Below are 15226 nucleotides of genomic sequence, written 5' to 3'. Positions count from 1 at the left end.
AGTCCAAAAGTGGCAGGCTAAAACCTGGAACTTCAATCAGTGGCTGATACTGGATGAGAAACTCCTCCTTGGGCACACAGAAGACTGGGCGACTTGGAAGGCGCTGAACAGACTGCGCTCTGGCACCACGAAATGCAGAGCTAACCTTAAAAAAAATGGGGCTACAAAGTGGAGTCCGCGACATGCGAGTGTGGAGAAGAGCAAACCACAGACCACTTACTACAATGCAGTCAGAGCCCTGCCACATGCACAATGGAGGACCTTCTCATAGTGACATCAAAAACACTCCAAATGGCCCGCTTCTGGTCAAAGGAAATTTAGTACAATGCCAAGTTTTTAACTTTGTGGGTTTTTTAAAATACATTATAACTATATTCTCAATTCGCTTCTGACAATAAATAAATAACCTCAGATTTTATAAAAGAATGGATAAATTAACAAATGATATGCCTATCGATAACCATTTTCTATTATTAAATAGGAATTAGGAGAAGAGCCCTGCAGAATCAGGCCGAAGGCCTGTCTTCTCCCAACATCCTGTTTTCCACAATGACCCACAGATAGGAAGCCCACAGGCAGGGTGTGAAGGAAACAGCTGAACTACATTTATTTTTATTCCACCAGCAGTTCATTCTGATAATTACAGTTCTATTCAGCTGCCACAGCCAGAAACGGGAAATGCTACTTTCTTAAACTGCAGCACCCACGCGGCCGGGGAGCCTTGGAGTTTTAGTCCCCAAAATAATATGTCTAGTTTCTGTTCCCAAATAATGGCAGGTCTATCAACTTTCGATGATAGTCTCTTTCGATGTTTGGGACTACAAACCCCATGAGCCCCAGTCAGTATGATCATGGGTCAGAGATAAAGAAAACCATAACGCAAACACCTGGAGTAGTTCAGGTTTGAAAAGGCCGTGACAGATGTGTTATTTGCAAATTGTCTTATCACTTTTTAGATGCAAAAGTTTATATCTACGCAATATGACAGCTCGGTAGTCATCATGTTACATTCCATAAATTATTATTGTGAGAAGTATCTCCTGCATGATCATCTACATTATTACATGGAAGTGATTTTCACAGACTTTAATAAGATTCCTAATAATTCCTTATTGACTTTTACCCTTTATTCACTTTGATTCTGATAGTTAATTTAGTTGGGTGAATTGGCATTCTGATAATAATAATAATAATAATAATAATAATAATAATAATAATAATAATAATAATAATAATAATATCAGCATATCTATCTTGTTTGCTGTGTCATACAGTGTCATTGTGTCAATAATAATAATAGTAATAATAGTAACAGTAATAATACAATAGTAATGCTTTATTTACAACCTGTCCTATCTCCTCAAAGGGATTCAGGGCAGCTTCCAGAAAAATAAAACACAGTGGCAAACATTCAAGTATTATGAAAGGGGAGGAAAACCTTGTCTCCAGATTTTTCCCTGCACCATGAGAATTATTTAATAAATACTATGTTTCCTTCTTAGGTGTCCCAAAGGGCTCACAATGATTTTGTTTCTCCTTCTAAAAAAATCACTCCTCTTTGGTTTTCTTCACCTAGTTTTTACTGTTGGGAAAAGCTTTCCCATATATTGAAATGGGGTTTTTATTTTTGGCCTCTGTGGTATATTAAAATTGATGGCAGGAAGAAAAAGAAGTAAATTTATTGCGCTCTTATACAACCAAACCTATTCTTATTGGGAAATCTTACACAAATATGGATTAATTTGATCCTTAAGGAAATGGGTTCAGTCCAAGACACTTTTGCCTGCCCAAGGGGAAAAAAGCAAATATTTTCTGATCAAGGCAGAAAATTCCACCACCGTATCTCCTTGTTCCTTGAAATAAAAATATTATTCACAGAAAGTTTTTAAAAAAGTCAATTAGCTGCCTTTTTGTGTCTCCAATAATTTGCTCCCTCTGTCTAATTGTTTGCTTGCTTTTAAATGTTGTTTTTGTCATTACACAATGAAAGCACTTTGATCCACTTTTAATTGCCATGACTCCATACTATATGGAATCCTGGGGTTTGTAATTTCATGAAGTACTTAAAATCTTCTGCCAGAGAATTTTAGTGTCTCACTAAGCTATTCTGCAGGGCTCCCATCATGTGTCTTATATCTACAATATATGTGCTGGGTTTAGCATAGCAGGCTAAACTGCTGTGCTGCAGAAAGATCCAGCTGATTGAAAGGTTGGCAGTTCGAGCCTGGGTTGGGGTGAGCACCCGCCATTAGCCTCAGCTCACCTGCCCACCTAGCAGGTTGAAAGCAGAAATGCAAGTAGAAAAATACGTACTGCTTTTAGTGGGGAGGTAATAAAAGTGCCCTTAAGGACATTGATCAGGAGGAAGCTCCTCGGCATGGAAGATGGAATGACAGGACCCCCTCCCCCCCCCCCCATGGCCAGAGTTGAGCACAGCCTCCAAGATGGAAAAAACTGCCTTTACCTCTTTGTCTTGTCTGTCCTTGTTAATTGTATAGTTGGCATTGACTGCTTGCTCTATATGTGCTCTATAAAGCCGCTCTGAGTCCCCTTCAGGTGAGAAGGGCAGGGTATAAATACTGCAAATAAATAAATACATTAGAATGTTATAACTGTATAGTGTGAAAGAGTCCATATGGCCTCCCACCCTGCAAACAATATACAGTACTATAATAGCAGGCATTCTCCAAATAGCCCAAATGGCACTGTCCATGCATAAGATGGAGCCATGAGCAAGCAGTGGTGAATGGTGGCTTCTATGTCAGTGGAGTGTTGAGTCCACTCCAGGTTTTAGTTGGAATTTTACAAGTTGCAGAATTAGCTTGGGAATATGGTTCAGGACCTTGGATAAATTCAAAATAAACCCCAAAGCACATTGACCACCTCATTGACATGGAAGTACTCAGTGTGTTAAAGCGCTGAGCTGCTGAACTTGCAGACCGAAAGGTCCCAGGTTCAAATCCCGGGAGCGGAATGAGCGTCCGCTGTTAGCCCCAGCTCCTGCCAACCTAGCAGTTCGAAAATATGCAAATGTGAGTAGATCAATAGGTACCGCCCCAGCAGGAAGGTAATGACGCTCCATGCAGTCATGCCAGCCACATGACCTTGGAAGTGTCTACGGACAACGCTGGCTCTTCAGCTTAGAAATGGAGATGAGCACCAACCCCCAGAGTCGGTCACGACTGGACTTAACGTCAGGGGAAAACCTTTACCTTTAACCTAGGAAAAAGAATGACAGTGGCATACTCATGTGTCTGTCTGTCTCACAGTGCCATGTGACAATGAAGGAACATAAATAAAATGTATGGCAGGAACAGGAGTTGAATAGAACAAAAGCACATGGCTAGTTAGTGAATTGCACTCTTGAGCAAGAGTCCTAAGATTCAACATTTGGTTGTACACCCCACTTGCATGTAATGAGAGTGAAGGCCCTATATACCATGATATAATACTAGGTTTTCTGTTTATTCCAGATTATCTGGCAGTGTGGACACATAATCTAGTTTAAAGCAAAACACCTGGGATATAGTGCCTGCCTGGAAGGGCCCTGAGCTCAGTTCCCTTAAGCACCTATGTAGCCAGAATGAAGGGAGATATCAACAGAAATCACAGGCTTTGCAAAATAACAAATAAAATGTATTGTGAGGGAGGACACTAAGAGAAAAACACTGAGAAGACCCTGGTGGGTACTGAACATGCTTAGCACCCACTGATTTTCTCTCTCTCTCTTTGTGATGTAGCAATATTTCTGTGTTGGACTGGGAGCTGGTAGATTTAGGATCTCCTCTCCAGTGAGTTGTGCAACAGCAAACTTGTTCTTCAAGTAGCCAAAATGGTCCTGTCCATGCCCAAAGAGGGAGTAATAGCAGGCTTTGGTGATCACAGGAAGTGTAGATGTCTCTGATTTGCCTCATAGGGCTGTGGTGAGGATACAGGATAGATAGGAGAGCCTTGTGTGTACCTTGAGCTAATTGTAAGAAAGCAAGTGAAATAAATGTAACCTAAATACATGAGGAAAGAGATTGCCATGGACTGGAAATCGGAACAAGAAGCACTTTGCAGCGAAATATGCAGGTGTGGTTGTGCTATTTCCTTCCTCGAAAACATAGCCCAGGGCACTTGACCTGCATTGCCGGCCTGCACACAGTGTTTTATTGGGGCAATTCCTCGGGAGCTCATCTTCCCTGCCTTTCCCAGAGGGATGAATCAGAGGTATAGGATGACAAATGCTGATGATCATGGTAGAGATACCAAACAGGAAAGGTGTCATACCTTTTTGATGGTGAAGTTGCCAAGTTTCCCTCTTGGCACTTACGCCTCTCCTTATTGTTAAAGATTTCCTGTTCTGGATTTGGGGGACTGTAGCCCCGCACTGCAGCCAGCCCTCCTCCTCCTTGGTGGAGTCTTCCTCCTGAAAAGTGGGGTTGGGTGGAGGAAAGGTTAGGAGGAAAACTAACATCCCTCCATCTAAAGAGTGACAGTGAGGAACCGCAGATTTAATATTGTGTGGGGTCTCTTCTGTGTGTGTGTGTGCATGTGTAGGTTGATCACTGGACCCTGACTCTGGAGAACCGGGATCTGTAAGGTCAGAAACCCAAGGAGTCATACTACCCCAGCCTCAGAGACAGGCAAATCTGAAAAAAAACATGCCAATACCATGTGGGGAGTGCTGGGATTTGTGTTGTCGAAGGCTTTCATGACCAAAATCACTGGGTTGCTGTGAGTTTTCTGGGCTGTATAGCCATGTTCCAGAAGCAGGCATCCTCAGAGGTTGTGAGGTATATTGGAAACTATAGTCAAGTTAGGTTTATATATCTGTGGAATAATGTCCAGGGCAGGGATCCTCAAACTCTGGCCCTCCAGCTGTTTGGGCCTCCAACTCCCAGAATTCCTAACTATTGAACAAGCTTTTTAGGGCTTCTGGGAATTGGAGGCCAAAACAGCTGGAGGGCCGGAGTTTGAGGATGCCTGGTCCAAGGTGAGAGAAAGAACTCTTTACAGTTAGAGGCAAGTGTGAATGTTGCAATTAATCACCTTGATTAGCACTGAAAAGCCTTGCAGCTTCAAAGCCTGGCTGCTTCCTGCCTGGGGGAATCATTGGTTGGGAGGTGTTAGCTGGCCCTGATTGTTTCCTGTCTGGGATTTCCCTCTATTCTGAGTGTTGTTCTTTATTTACTGTCCTGATTTTAGAGGTCCCCCCCCCCCCCCCCCAATACTGGTAACCAGGAGAAAACCATGAACATGAACAAAATCTGGCTACCGGTATTTTTAAAAAATTCTAAAATCAGGACAGTAAATAAAGAACAACACTCAGAATAGAGGGAAATTCCAGACATGAAACAATCAGGGCCAGCTAACACCTCCTAACAAAGGATTCCCCCAGGCCGGAAGCAGCCGGGCTTTGAAGTTGAAAGGCTATTCAATGCTAATCAAGGTGGCCAATTGAAACATACACACTTGCTTCAAACAGACAAGAGTTCTTTCTCCCGCCCTGGATCTTCCACTGATATATAAACCTAATTTGACTAGTTTTCAACATACCTCACAACCTCTGCCATAGATGCAGGCGAAACGTCAGGAAAGAATGCTTCTGGAACTTGGCCATACAGCCTGGAAAACGCACAGCAACCCAGTGATTCCGGCAGTGAAAGCCTTGGAGAACTCTTTGGAGTCCTCCTTCTCTGGATGGCCATGTGTAGAGGGGAGTGCTTGGATTGTTTGCTCCTTGGCTGGACTCGATTCTAGGTCTGCTGCCTAAGAGCAACCCAGGAGAGAGGCCGACCTCGCTCCACCCGGGTCTCCCCGCCCTCCGCTTCCTCCCCGTTGGCTCCCGGCGAGGAAGGAAGGCAGGCAGCCGAGTCCAGGGCGTTAGTTCAGTTCCTCGTGGCTCGGTGCTGCTCCGACCCCTCCGTCCCTGGGAAGGAAGGCAGGCAGACAGGCGGCGAAAGCCCCGCTGCCCAGGCCGAGGAGGACCATGCCCGGCAGCGACACCGCCCTGGCCGTGGACAGGACTTACTCGGATCCCGAGGGGCGCCGGCGCTTCAAAACCCGGGTCAGTTGCGCCTCTTTCTCTCTCCTCCCTTCGCCTTTCCTTCGGACTTACGATGCGTCTCCACTGGAGAATGAATGCCCGTTTACTGCCGAGGTTCAATGCTTGGGAATACCAAGAGTTTGGTGGAAAGAGAGGGCGAAGGAACTTTGAAAAGTAGCTTCTTTCCACTGCTGTCAAACTGCATTGCTTCTAATGTAGCTCAGGCATGGGCAAACTTAGGCCCTCCAGGTGTTTTGGACTTCAACTCCCGCCATTCCTAACAGCCTCAGGCCCCTTCCTTTTCCCCCTCAGCCGCTTAAGCGGCTGAGGGGGGAAAGGAAAGGGCCTGAGGCTGTTAGGAATGGCGGGAGTTGAAGTCCAAAACACCTGGAGGGAAGGCCCAAGTTGGCCCATGCCTGAGCTACACCCTTGAATGAAGACCTTTTGTCTTTGCTCTTCAAAGTTGGATCGAGTGCAGGAAAGTTTGAGTGGTCCCTCGGCACAAATGCCCTGGCGTTACCTCTCTTTCCCCTGCTCTCTCAATTGGCATGTTGAGACAGGAGACTGGCCAGAACAGGTGTGATCTCTCCAGGTGCTTCCTCTTCATCCTGGAAAGAAGTGACGAGCAGAGTGCCATAAGCAGGGTTCCTTCCTGGGCCCCGTTCTGTTTAACATCTTTATTAATGACTTAGATGAAGGGTTGGAAGTCATGATCGAGTTTGCAGAAAACACAAAATTGGGAGGCATAGCTAACACTCCAGAAGACAGGAGCAGAATTCAAAAATGATCTTAACAGGTTGGAGAGATGATTGGCCGAAACTAACAAAAAGAAGTTCAACAGGGACAAATGCAAGATACTCCACTTAGGCAGAAAAAAATGAAATGCAAAGATACAGAATGGGGAATGCCTTATTTGACAGCAGTACGTGTGAAAAAGATCTTGGAGTCCTCATGGACAATAAGTTAAACATGAGCCTACAATGTGATGCAGCGGCAAAAAAAGCCAATGGGATTTTGGCCTGTATAAATAGGAGTCTAGTGTCTAGATCCAGGGAAGGCATGCCAGCCCTCTATTCTGCCTTGGTCAAACCATACCTGGAATACTGTGTCCAGTTCTGGGCACCACATTTGAAGGGAGTTGTTGACAAGTTGGAATGTTCCCAAAGGAGGGAGACTAAAATGATCAAGGGTCTGGAGAACAAGCCCTATGAGGAGCGGCTTAAAGAACTAGGCATGTTTAGCCTGCAGAAAAGAAGGCTTAGAGGAGACATGATAGCAATGTATAAATATCTGAGCAGGTCATAGGGAGGAGGGAGCAAGCTTGTTTTCTGCTGCTCTGGAGACTAGGACGCGGAACAATGGCTTCAAACTACAGGAAAGGAGATTCCACCTAAACATTAGGAAGAACTTCCTCACTGTGAGAGTTGTTCAGCAATGGAACTCTCTGCTGCGGAGTGTGGTGGAGGCACCCTCTTTGGAGGCTTTTAAGCAAAGGCTGGATGACCATCTGTGGATGGGGTGCGTGTGCTTTGAATGTGATGTTCTTGCTTCTTGTCAGGGGGTTTGGACTGGATGGTCCATGAAGTCTCTTCCAACTCTATGATTCTATGATCCAGTTTTGACCTTAAAGTTGGTAATCTTTGGGTTCAGATTTGGTTTGAATAGCAACTGGGGGAAAGGCTTCCAACCCTTGGTATCCCCATGTGAGCTCATGTAGCATATTCAGTGGAAAACGACCTGTTGTAGTTATAGTCACCATAAGATCAACTTATGGTCACCCTAAGGCCATGTGTGTATAGGAGCCGCAGTGGCGCAGTGGGTTAAACCTTGTGCCGGCTGGACTGCTGACCTGAAAGTTGGGTTGCTCACCTGAAGGTTGCCGGTTTGAATCCGCGAGAAGGGGTGAGCTCCCATCTGTCATCTCTAGCTTACGGGGACATGAGAGAAGCCTTCCAGCAGGATAGTAACACATCCTGGTGTCCCCTGGGCAATTTCTCTGTAGATGGCAAATTCTCTCACACCAGAAGCAACTTGCAGTATGTTCTCCAGTTGCTTCTGACATGATTAAAAAACCTTAAGGCTGAGAGTGTGTGACTCCTCCAAAGTCATACAGTGCATTTTCATGGCTGAACAAGGAATCAAACCCTGGTCTCCAGAGTTGAAGTTAAACACTCAGACTACATTGGGATGAAAATCATGTAGTTCTCCAGTTGTTGCTGGACTTCAACTCCCAGCATTCTTCACTATTGACTGTGTTAGCCTAGGAGTTGCAGTCCAACAACATCTGCAGGGCTACATGATTCCCATCCATGCTGCCTCAGTGCTGTTGATAAAACCCAACATCAAACATGCCCGTAGGCGTGTTCTAAAGTGAAGTTGGTGGGTTCCAGCTGTTTCAGAGATACTATGCATGATCTCATTACAGGCACTTTCTGCTTCTCAAGAGACCTTCAACAGTTATGCTATCTGAGTTCTTGAGTTGCTCTTTAAAATATTTCCCTTACAGTTCATTTGATGCCATTGCAATTTAACTGTTTAAACATTGATGTAGAAAGCACAAAGGGCAAAGATACATCTTGGATGAAGTAAACCAGTTAAAAAAGCAGAGGTTAAATGAAAATCTGTTCAAATAAAAAGGCAAACCAACTGTTTCATTCTTGGAGTATCGCAGTACTGAGTGACTTGCCATTTACAGTTAGGAAAGGTAATGTGAAGGTTACACAGTAAGGAGTTCCGGAGAACAGATTTCCCCCTCTGTTAAATACAATACAGTTTAGAATATACATCACAGTGATACCTTTGGTAGGCCAACTAAGGATGTAGAATACATTATGTGACATTTCAGATTTCCTCATCAGGCAAAGGTGTTAAAAATGGCACAATAAGAAAAATGAAGGTATTGGAGTCATAGAGCTGCATCACATTTGAATTGTTTGTTTAAGATGGTATTTAAAATAGTATTGAGAGAGAGTTGGTGCAGGTAGAGGCCCCACCTTCTTGGCCATGCCTCAGTCACAGCAGACAAAGACACTCAAAGGCTTCTTGGGCAAGAATTACTCAGAGGTGGTTTTGCCTGTTCTCTGAAATAGAGCCTACAGGTATTGGTGAGACTTGTGCCATCCAAGACAGGATCTGGTACCTTTAGGGTATTTAGGCCTTCGTGTAACCCTCACCAATGAAAAAGACAGGGCATTAATCCTTGGCATTCAGAGTAAGTTCCATAGATTTGGGGACCGTTTTATTTTTATGGTGCACAATAGGGTTACTTTATTCCTTTGGATCTAGAAGCCTATTTAAGGACCCAAATTGTTGTACTCCAAGGCAGGAAGCACCTCTGTACTTAACCAGCATACTCCAGTCCAAAGTAAATCAACAAAGCAGTTTATTGAAGATTATATAAAAAGCAGGTCAGCAAAAATAGTAGAAATATCAACGTCTAAATGTATGAACTAGTCCACAAGATTCAAGATACAAGAGTAGCATCAAAAACCAGAAATGCAAAAGAACCAGGATACACAAACCAGCATGAAATCCAATACAAAATATCCAGGAACAATCCTTTAAACTTGGAAGCATGAAAGATGAACAAACGAAGACATGGAACTAGAATTCCCTTAGCAGGTTTGACATGGCAAGAGATGTAGCCTCAATAACCAATGTTGACCAGACTGCTGGAAATCCCTCTGGTCTCTCTAATATTGACATGAAATCATGCAGTCTTCCCTGATGGCCGTTTCTGTAACAAGCACTGTGAACTTCACAGAGTGTGAAGCAGCCCAGAGATTACAAAAGCTAAGTCTCCTATTTATCAGCTCATTAACCTCTCCACCTGCATTTCATCCTCTGAACTTGCTTCTCTAGAGAAAGATTTATCCGCAGCAGGAGACACAGGACACACAAAACACTCCACTTCCTCATTGACATTAGGAGCAGGCACAATCATGGGCTGAACTGGCTGAACTACAACACCAATTTCAAAATGACAGACTCAGTTTCAAAGCAGTGCATTTCATGATATCAACATGTTATAATTACATAAACAGTTACAAACAGTTTGATAAGTTATCAAGTTTTACTAATCATTTTGGGCCAGAAACAAATAAAAAAAATAACCCCCCAATAAGAATATCTCATTACGCCTTATGCTGCGGGATACCACCTTGAAGGTGGGATCTGTTTTTGTGTGATGGGCGAGAGATCCAGTCGTAATCATTTGAAAACTTTGTACCCCACCCTTTCAAGTAGTAAGAGTTGCAGAGTTCATAAGTGGTTTCAGAGATATAGTGATTTTCAAATAGGGGTCATCTTCTTGAAACACCCTGTGATGTTGCTTAAAGAAAAAGAGATAAGACTTAAATGTTAAGTGGCTGTAAGTCTTTCAGGCTGTATGGCTATGTTCCATCTGGAACATGGCCATACAGCCTGAAAGACTCACAGCAACCTAGTGATTCTGGCCATGAAAGCCTTCGACAATACACTTACATGTTGCTTTGCTTTTAACTAGAACCTGCTGAGTAGAGCCTCATAGAAAAGCCTTCAAGTGAAATTATTCTAAGCCTACACATTTGCTCTGAGTAACAAAACTGAATAGTTACACAAACACACACTTCATGTTTTCTTTATGTCGACAGTGTAAAATGGGTGGGTAGGTGTAATTACTATGAAACAATGGAGAGTCAGAAATACTTGTTGATCTTTTGCAGATCATCCCAAAAATTTGCCTCTAGATTCATTTTTAGCATCTGCCCACTGGTGGCACAATGGGTTAAATCTTTGTGCTGGGAGAACTGGCCAACAGGTTGGCGGTTTGAATCCAGGGAGAGCGGGTGAGATCCCTCTGTCAGCTCCACCTCCCCATGCGGAGACATGAGAGAAGCCTCATCATGGTAAAACATCAAAAACATCCGGGCATCCCCTGGGTAACGTCCTTGTAGGCGGCCAGTTCCCTCACACTAGAAGCAACTTGCAGTTTCTCAAGTTTCTTCTGATATGAAAAAAAACCTGCCCACTAAGGAAAAATTAACAGCAGCCTAGAATGGTGCTTTTTAGCAACCAAGGTTTGGCTAGGTTGTATATGTTTCCACCAGTGAGCTAAGGGTATGTAAAAACATGGTTGGGAAGCAAGGCTCGGGATTATTGACATTCTGATTTGTCCTCACTGGCTTTGGCTGCAGGCAAAACAAGTTCTGCTTTCCTTCTTCTCAGAGAGATGCCTAGTGGGTTGTTGTATGTCTTTCGGGCTGTGTGGCCATGTTCCATTAGTATTCTCTCCTGACGTTTCGCCCACATCTATGGCAGGCATCCTCAGAGGCCTGCCACACAGCCTCTGAGGATGCCTGCCATAGATGTGGGCGAAACGTCAGGAGAGAATACTTCTGGAACATGGCCACACAGCCCGAAAGACATACAACAACCCTGTGATCCCGGCCATGAAAGCCTTCGACAGATGCCTAGTGCTTCAGAATAAATGATCTGCACAGCATGAAGTGGCTGGATTATTTATTTGGGTAGGGAAAGGAAGTAATCTTCCTGTGAAGAGCATGAGTTTCTTTGCTCTTCAAAAGAAAAGAGTCTCTTCAATTATGTGACTTTGTTAAACAGAGAGCATGATTCAGATTGTTTCTGCATAATTAAATGTTTTAAAATAAATAAATCCATTTGCTGAAGCTTTGATAGCTGCCCCATTGTAAGATACAGATGATTCTAACTCAAGTGCTCTCCCTCTGCAAATAGCAACTGAAACAGTGGCTTCTGCATGGTATAATTTTTTCCCCCTAACCTTGTGACATTTAATTTAAAATGATTACTAGGGAGTATTTTATCTGTTTTAATGGCTGATTCTCTGCTGATTCTTCCCGAGCTTCTCACAAATGGGATACAGAACACAAATCCCTTGATACTTTCAGGATTAACAAAATTATGTGAGCTTTCATAGATGCACGAACCACTTAATCATGCCCATGGAGCGGAATTTGGAAGATTCAAGTACTGTTTTGAGAGACTGGCAATGAATGCAAGGATCTGTAAGCTACATTTGAGAGGAAAAAACAAGTGAAACCACCATTGAGTATTCCTTGCCTAAGAAAACCCTAAGAAATTCATATATGTATAGCTGAAAGCACATATACATATATACATTTTGGGGTGGGATGTGAACAGTGAAGTGAAAGACAAATTCAGTCAAGAAGAGTTCAAAGGATAACTTTAACAACCCAGCCTTTTGAATTACCTCATTACTGGATATATCTTACCTATCCTACGAGCCGTGTTGGCACAATGGGTTAAACCCTTGTGCTGGCTGAACTGCTGACCTGAAGGTTGGGTTAATGACCTGAAGTTTGCCAGTTTGTATCCGCAAGATGGGCTGAGCTCCCGTCTGTTAGCTCTAGCTTGCGGGGACATGAGAGAAGCCTCCCAGCTAAGACATCCTGGTGTCCCCTGGGCAACGTCTATGTAGACGGCCAATTCTCTCACACCAGAAGCAACTTGCAGTATGTTCTCAAGTCTCTTCTGACACAATAAAAAAACCTATCACACAATGTCCTTTTTAAGAGCAGCTCTTAAAAACTGTTATAATACATAATACATAAATGAAAAGAACAATTGAATGGATATAACAAACAAATGTAAATAGGATTTTTTCTACCAATTTCACGTTTCCTAGGATATAACCCCAGTTGGTATGCTATTTTTTTTCTGTAGTGAAAGAATGAATCCTCCTCTTCATCATGTGCTGAGTATGATGTGATCGATTACATATTTTGTTTACACATTTCTTAAATTGTGTGACTGAGATTTCAGCATGATCAGGTATTGGCATGGGAGCCCTTCATAAGTGACTGAATTGCAGAAGACCAGATGACTGAAGTGTAGCTGGTTTTTTACTGGAAGTTAAAATTCCTAATGCATTTCTCTCAGAGTTAAGTACTTTGTGAACTGTACAGGTGAAATGTAAGAAACGGATATCATGAACATAAGTTTATAGTTGATAGTGACCAGTTTTGATGACACAGAAATTTCCGCTAGATACTAATTGTATGTTTATCATAAGGGCCTGAATAGTTCTCAGAAGAGAGTGCTTTGCAACTTCAAATGGAGCCCCCAGTGGTACAGTGGGTTAAACCCTTGTGCTGGCAGGACTGCTGACCTGAAAGTTAGGTTGTTGACCTAAAGGTTGCCAGTTCGAATCCCGGGAGAGCACGGATGAACTCCCTCTGTCAGCTCTAACTCCCTGTGCAGTGTCGTGATAGAAGCCTCCCACGAAAATGATAAAACATCAAACATCTGGGCATCCCCTGGGCAACATCCTTGCAGATGGCCAATTCTCTCACACCAGAAGTGACTTGCAATTTCTCAAGTTGCTCCTGACACAAAAAAAATGGAGAAACCAAACTGTATTACCGATTTTTATATCATTTGTTCCCATTCAGATCACAGCAGTTGGAGGAGGGTGAGATGGTAGTCATCCTTTTTTTTTTTCTATGCAGAGGTTTCTTACGCTGCATCCCAAATTAAAACTTTAGATACTATGACTTTCTTTATCCATGTATTTTTTATCTTTGTTCGATGGAGAAACCTGTGAGCTTCAAAAGCTAACATGATGTATTTTTCACCTTTTGGTTAATTTAGTAAAGCGTAATGATAAGTTGGATATTGTAGGTTTTGCTTGTCTATTAGAAACATAACATCCCCCTCCCAGAAGAAGAAGTGGAGAGTTCCACACTGACGTCTTAAATGACATATTCACCAAATTGAGACACAGAATGATCCATAGGCAATGCTTCTAGCTTCCAGAATCAGACAGCATCAGTGTATTTAGCATGATATAGTGATATGAGTGTCTCTTTCTGCTGGAACAGATAACTGTCTCCTGCTAGGAGTAAACTGTGTGTTCTAGGAAATTGCTTTTTCAAAGGTCTGTGTTACGTATACATCTCTTCTCTGTGCAATTCATGAATAACTGAAATCAGTTCATGACGCAGAATGACTTGGAAAAGTTTCATCTTTGAAATGCCCAGAATTTTAGATGTTTCTGACTACTATATTTACTGAGCCATGTAATGCCTTAGCAAACTTGGTCCCTTCTTCAATTATGCAGTAATTAGTTTATAATTAATGCATCAAAATAACTCTCAGCCACAAACCCCCAGAGCACTGCTACATTTCTCTTCCACGCAGAGAAGGATTGCCTGTAATGTACCAATTCTGGAGCCCATTCATACCACACAGGCCCCATCTACACTGGATATTGAATGCAGTTCAAAGCTAGCCTCCAACTGAGGTAGCTGGACAACAAACTCCCACAAAAATGTGTGAAAGAAAACTCTTAATGCGCATCAGTGCTCTGTGGTTTGTGTAATCACCACCATCTGGGACTCGAACTGGTTTCAAGATTTCCAGTGTAATTATCTGCACAGTGAAACCACTGTCTTCAATACTGATTTGAAACTGCATTAAGTGGTCAATGTAGATAGAGCCACAGTGATAGTGTTATAGTCTAATTTAACTACCATGGCTACTTCCTATGGAATCCAGGGGTTTGTAGTCTATTGAGATACTAGCACTTTCTGGCTGAGAACACTAAATGCCCCTCACTAAATTGCAAATCCCAGAAGACCTCCATAGGATTTTGCCATTGCAGTAGAAGGGAACCATAGCACTATACAATTGTGAAGGTGAAACAGACCTTGAACTAACACCCGAGGACTATTGTATTTCTGCATTATTTAAGTCCATTGGTTCATGTTTTGAAGCTTTTCTCTATAAGGTGTAGAAAACTGGATGGTTTGAAGAAGCAAGAAGCTCAGTAATCAGGTTATAAGCAATTGCAGATACTGACAGTGTTCATCTATCTTGTTGGATCAGTTCACTTATCTGTCTCTCACATTCTCAAAGGTAGTTTACACTAGATTTATTTTGAACAAAACAAAGCTGGAACTGACATTTTCTAGAAATTGTAGTGATGCAGAGGAGAAAAATACTCCTCCCTTGAGTCTGGAAATGTGGTAAAAATGGAATTATCAGTAATACTACCTTCTTACCATGTTTCCGCGAAAATAAGACAGTGTCTTATATTAATTTTTGCTCACAAAGATGTACTAGGTCTTATTTTCAGGGGATGTCTTATTTTTCCATGACGAAGAATTCACGTTTATTGTTGAACAAAAAAAATGAACATTTATTATATACTGTACA

The 15226-nt window shown here is 42.7% G+C and overlaps 1 protein-coding gene across 3 annotated transcripts in view; it reads left to right on the top strand.

Moving 5' to 3' along the window:
• Window positions 1-15226, top strand: part of tmcc3 (transmembrane and coiled-coil domain family 3) — a 132964-nt gene that overhangs the window by 70929 nt on the left and 46809 nt on the right. The window contains exon 1 of one of the 3 annotated variants that reach the window (XM_062980948.1): window positions 5672-6052. The exons of the other annotated variants lie outside the window; for them this stretch is intronic. Within the exon in view, the coding sequence (XP_062837018.1) occupies window positions 5975-6052 (78 nt within the window). The 5' untranslated portion in view covers window positions 5672-5974. Of the gene's footprint in view, window positions 1-5671; window positions 6053-15226 lie in introns of those variants that run through there. 3 annotated transcript variants of the gene reach the window in all.

This window comes from Anolis carolinensis, chromosome 5 (assembly GCF_035594765.1).
Source record: "Anolis carolinensis isolate JA03-04 chromosome 5, rAnoCar3.1.pri, whole genome shotgun sequence".
NCBI classification, from domain to species: domain Eukaryota; kingdom Metazoa; phylum Chordata; class Lepidosauria; order Squamata; family Dactyloidae; genus Anolis; species Anolis carolinensis.
The sequence above is the reverse complement of the archived record's forward strand: the minus strand, read 5'-3'. Positions and strand labels throughout refer to the sequence as shown.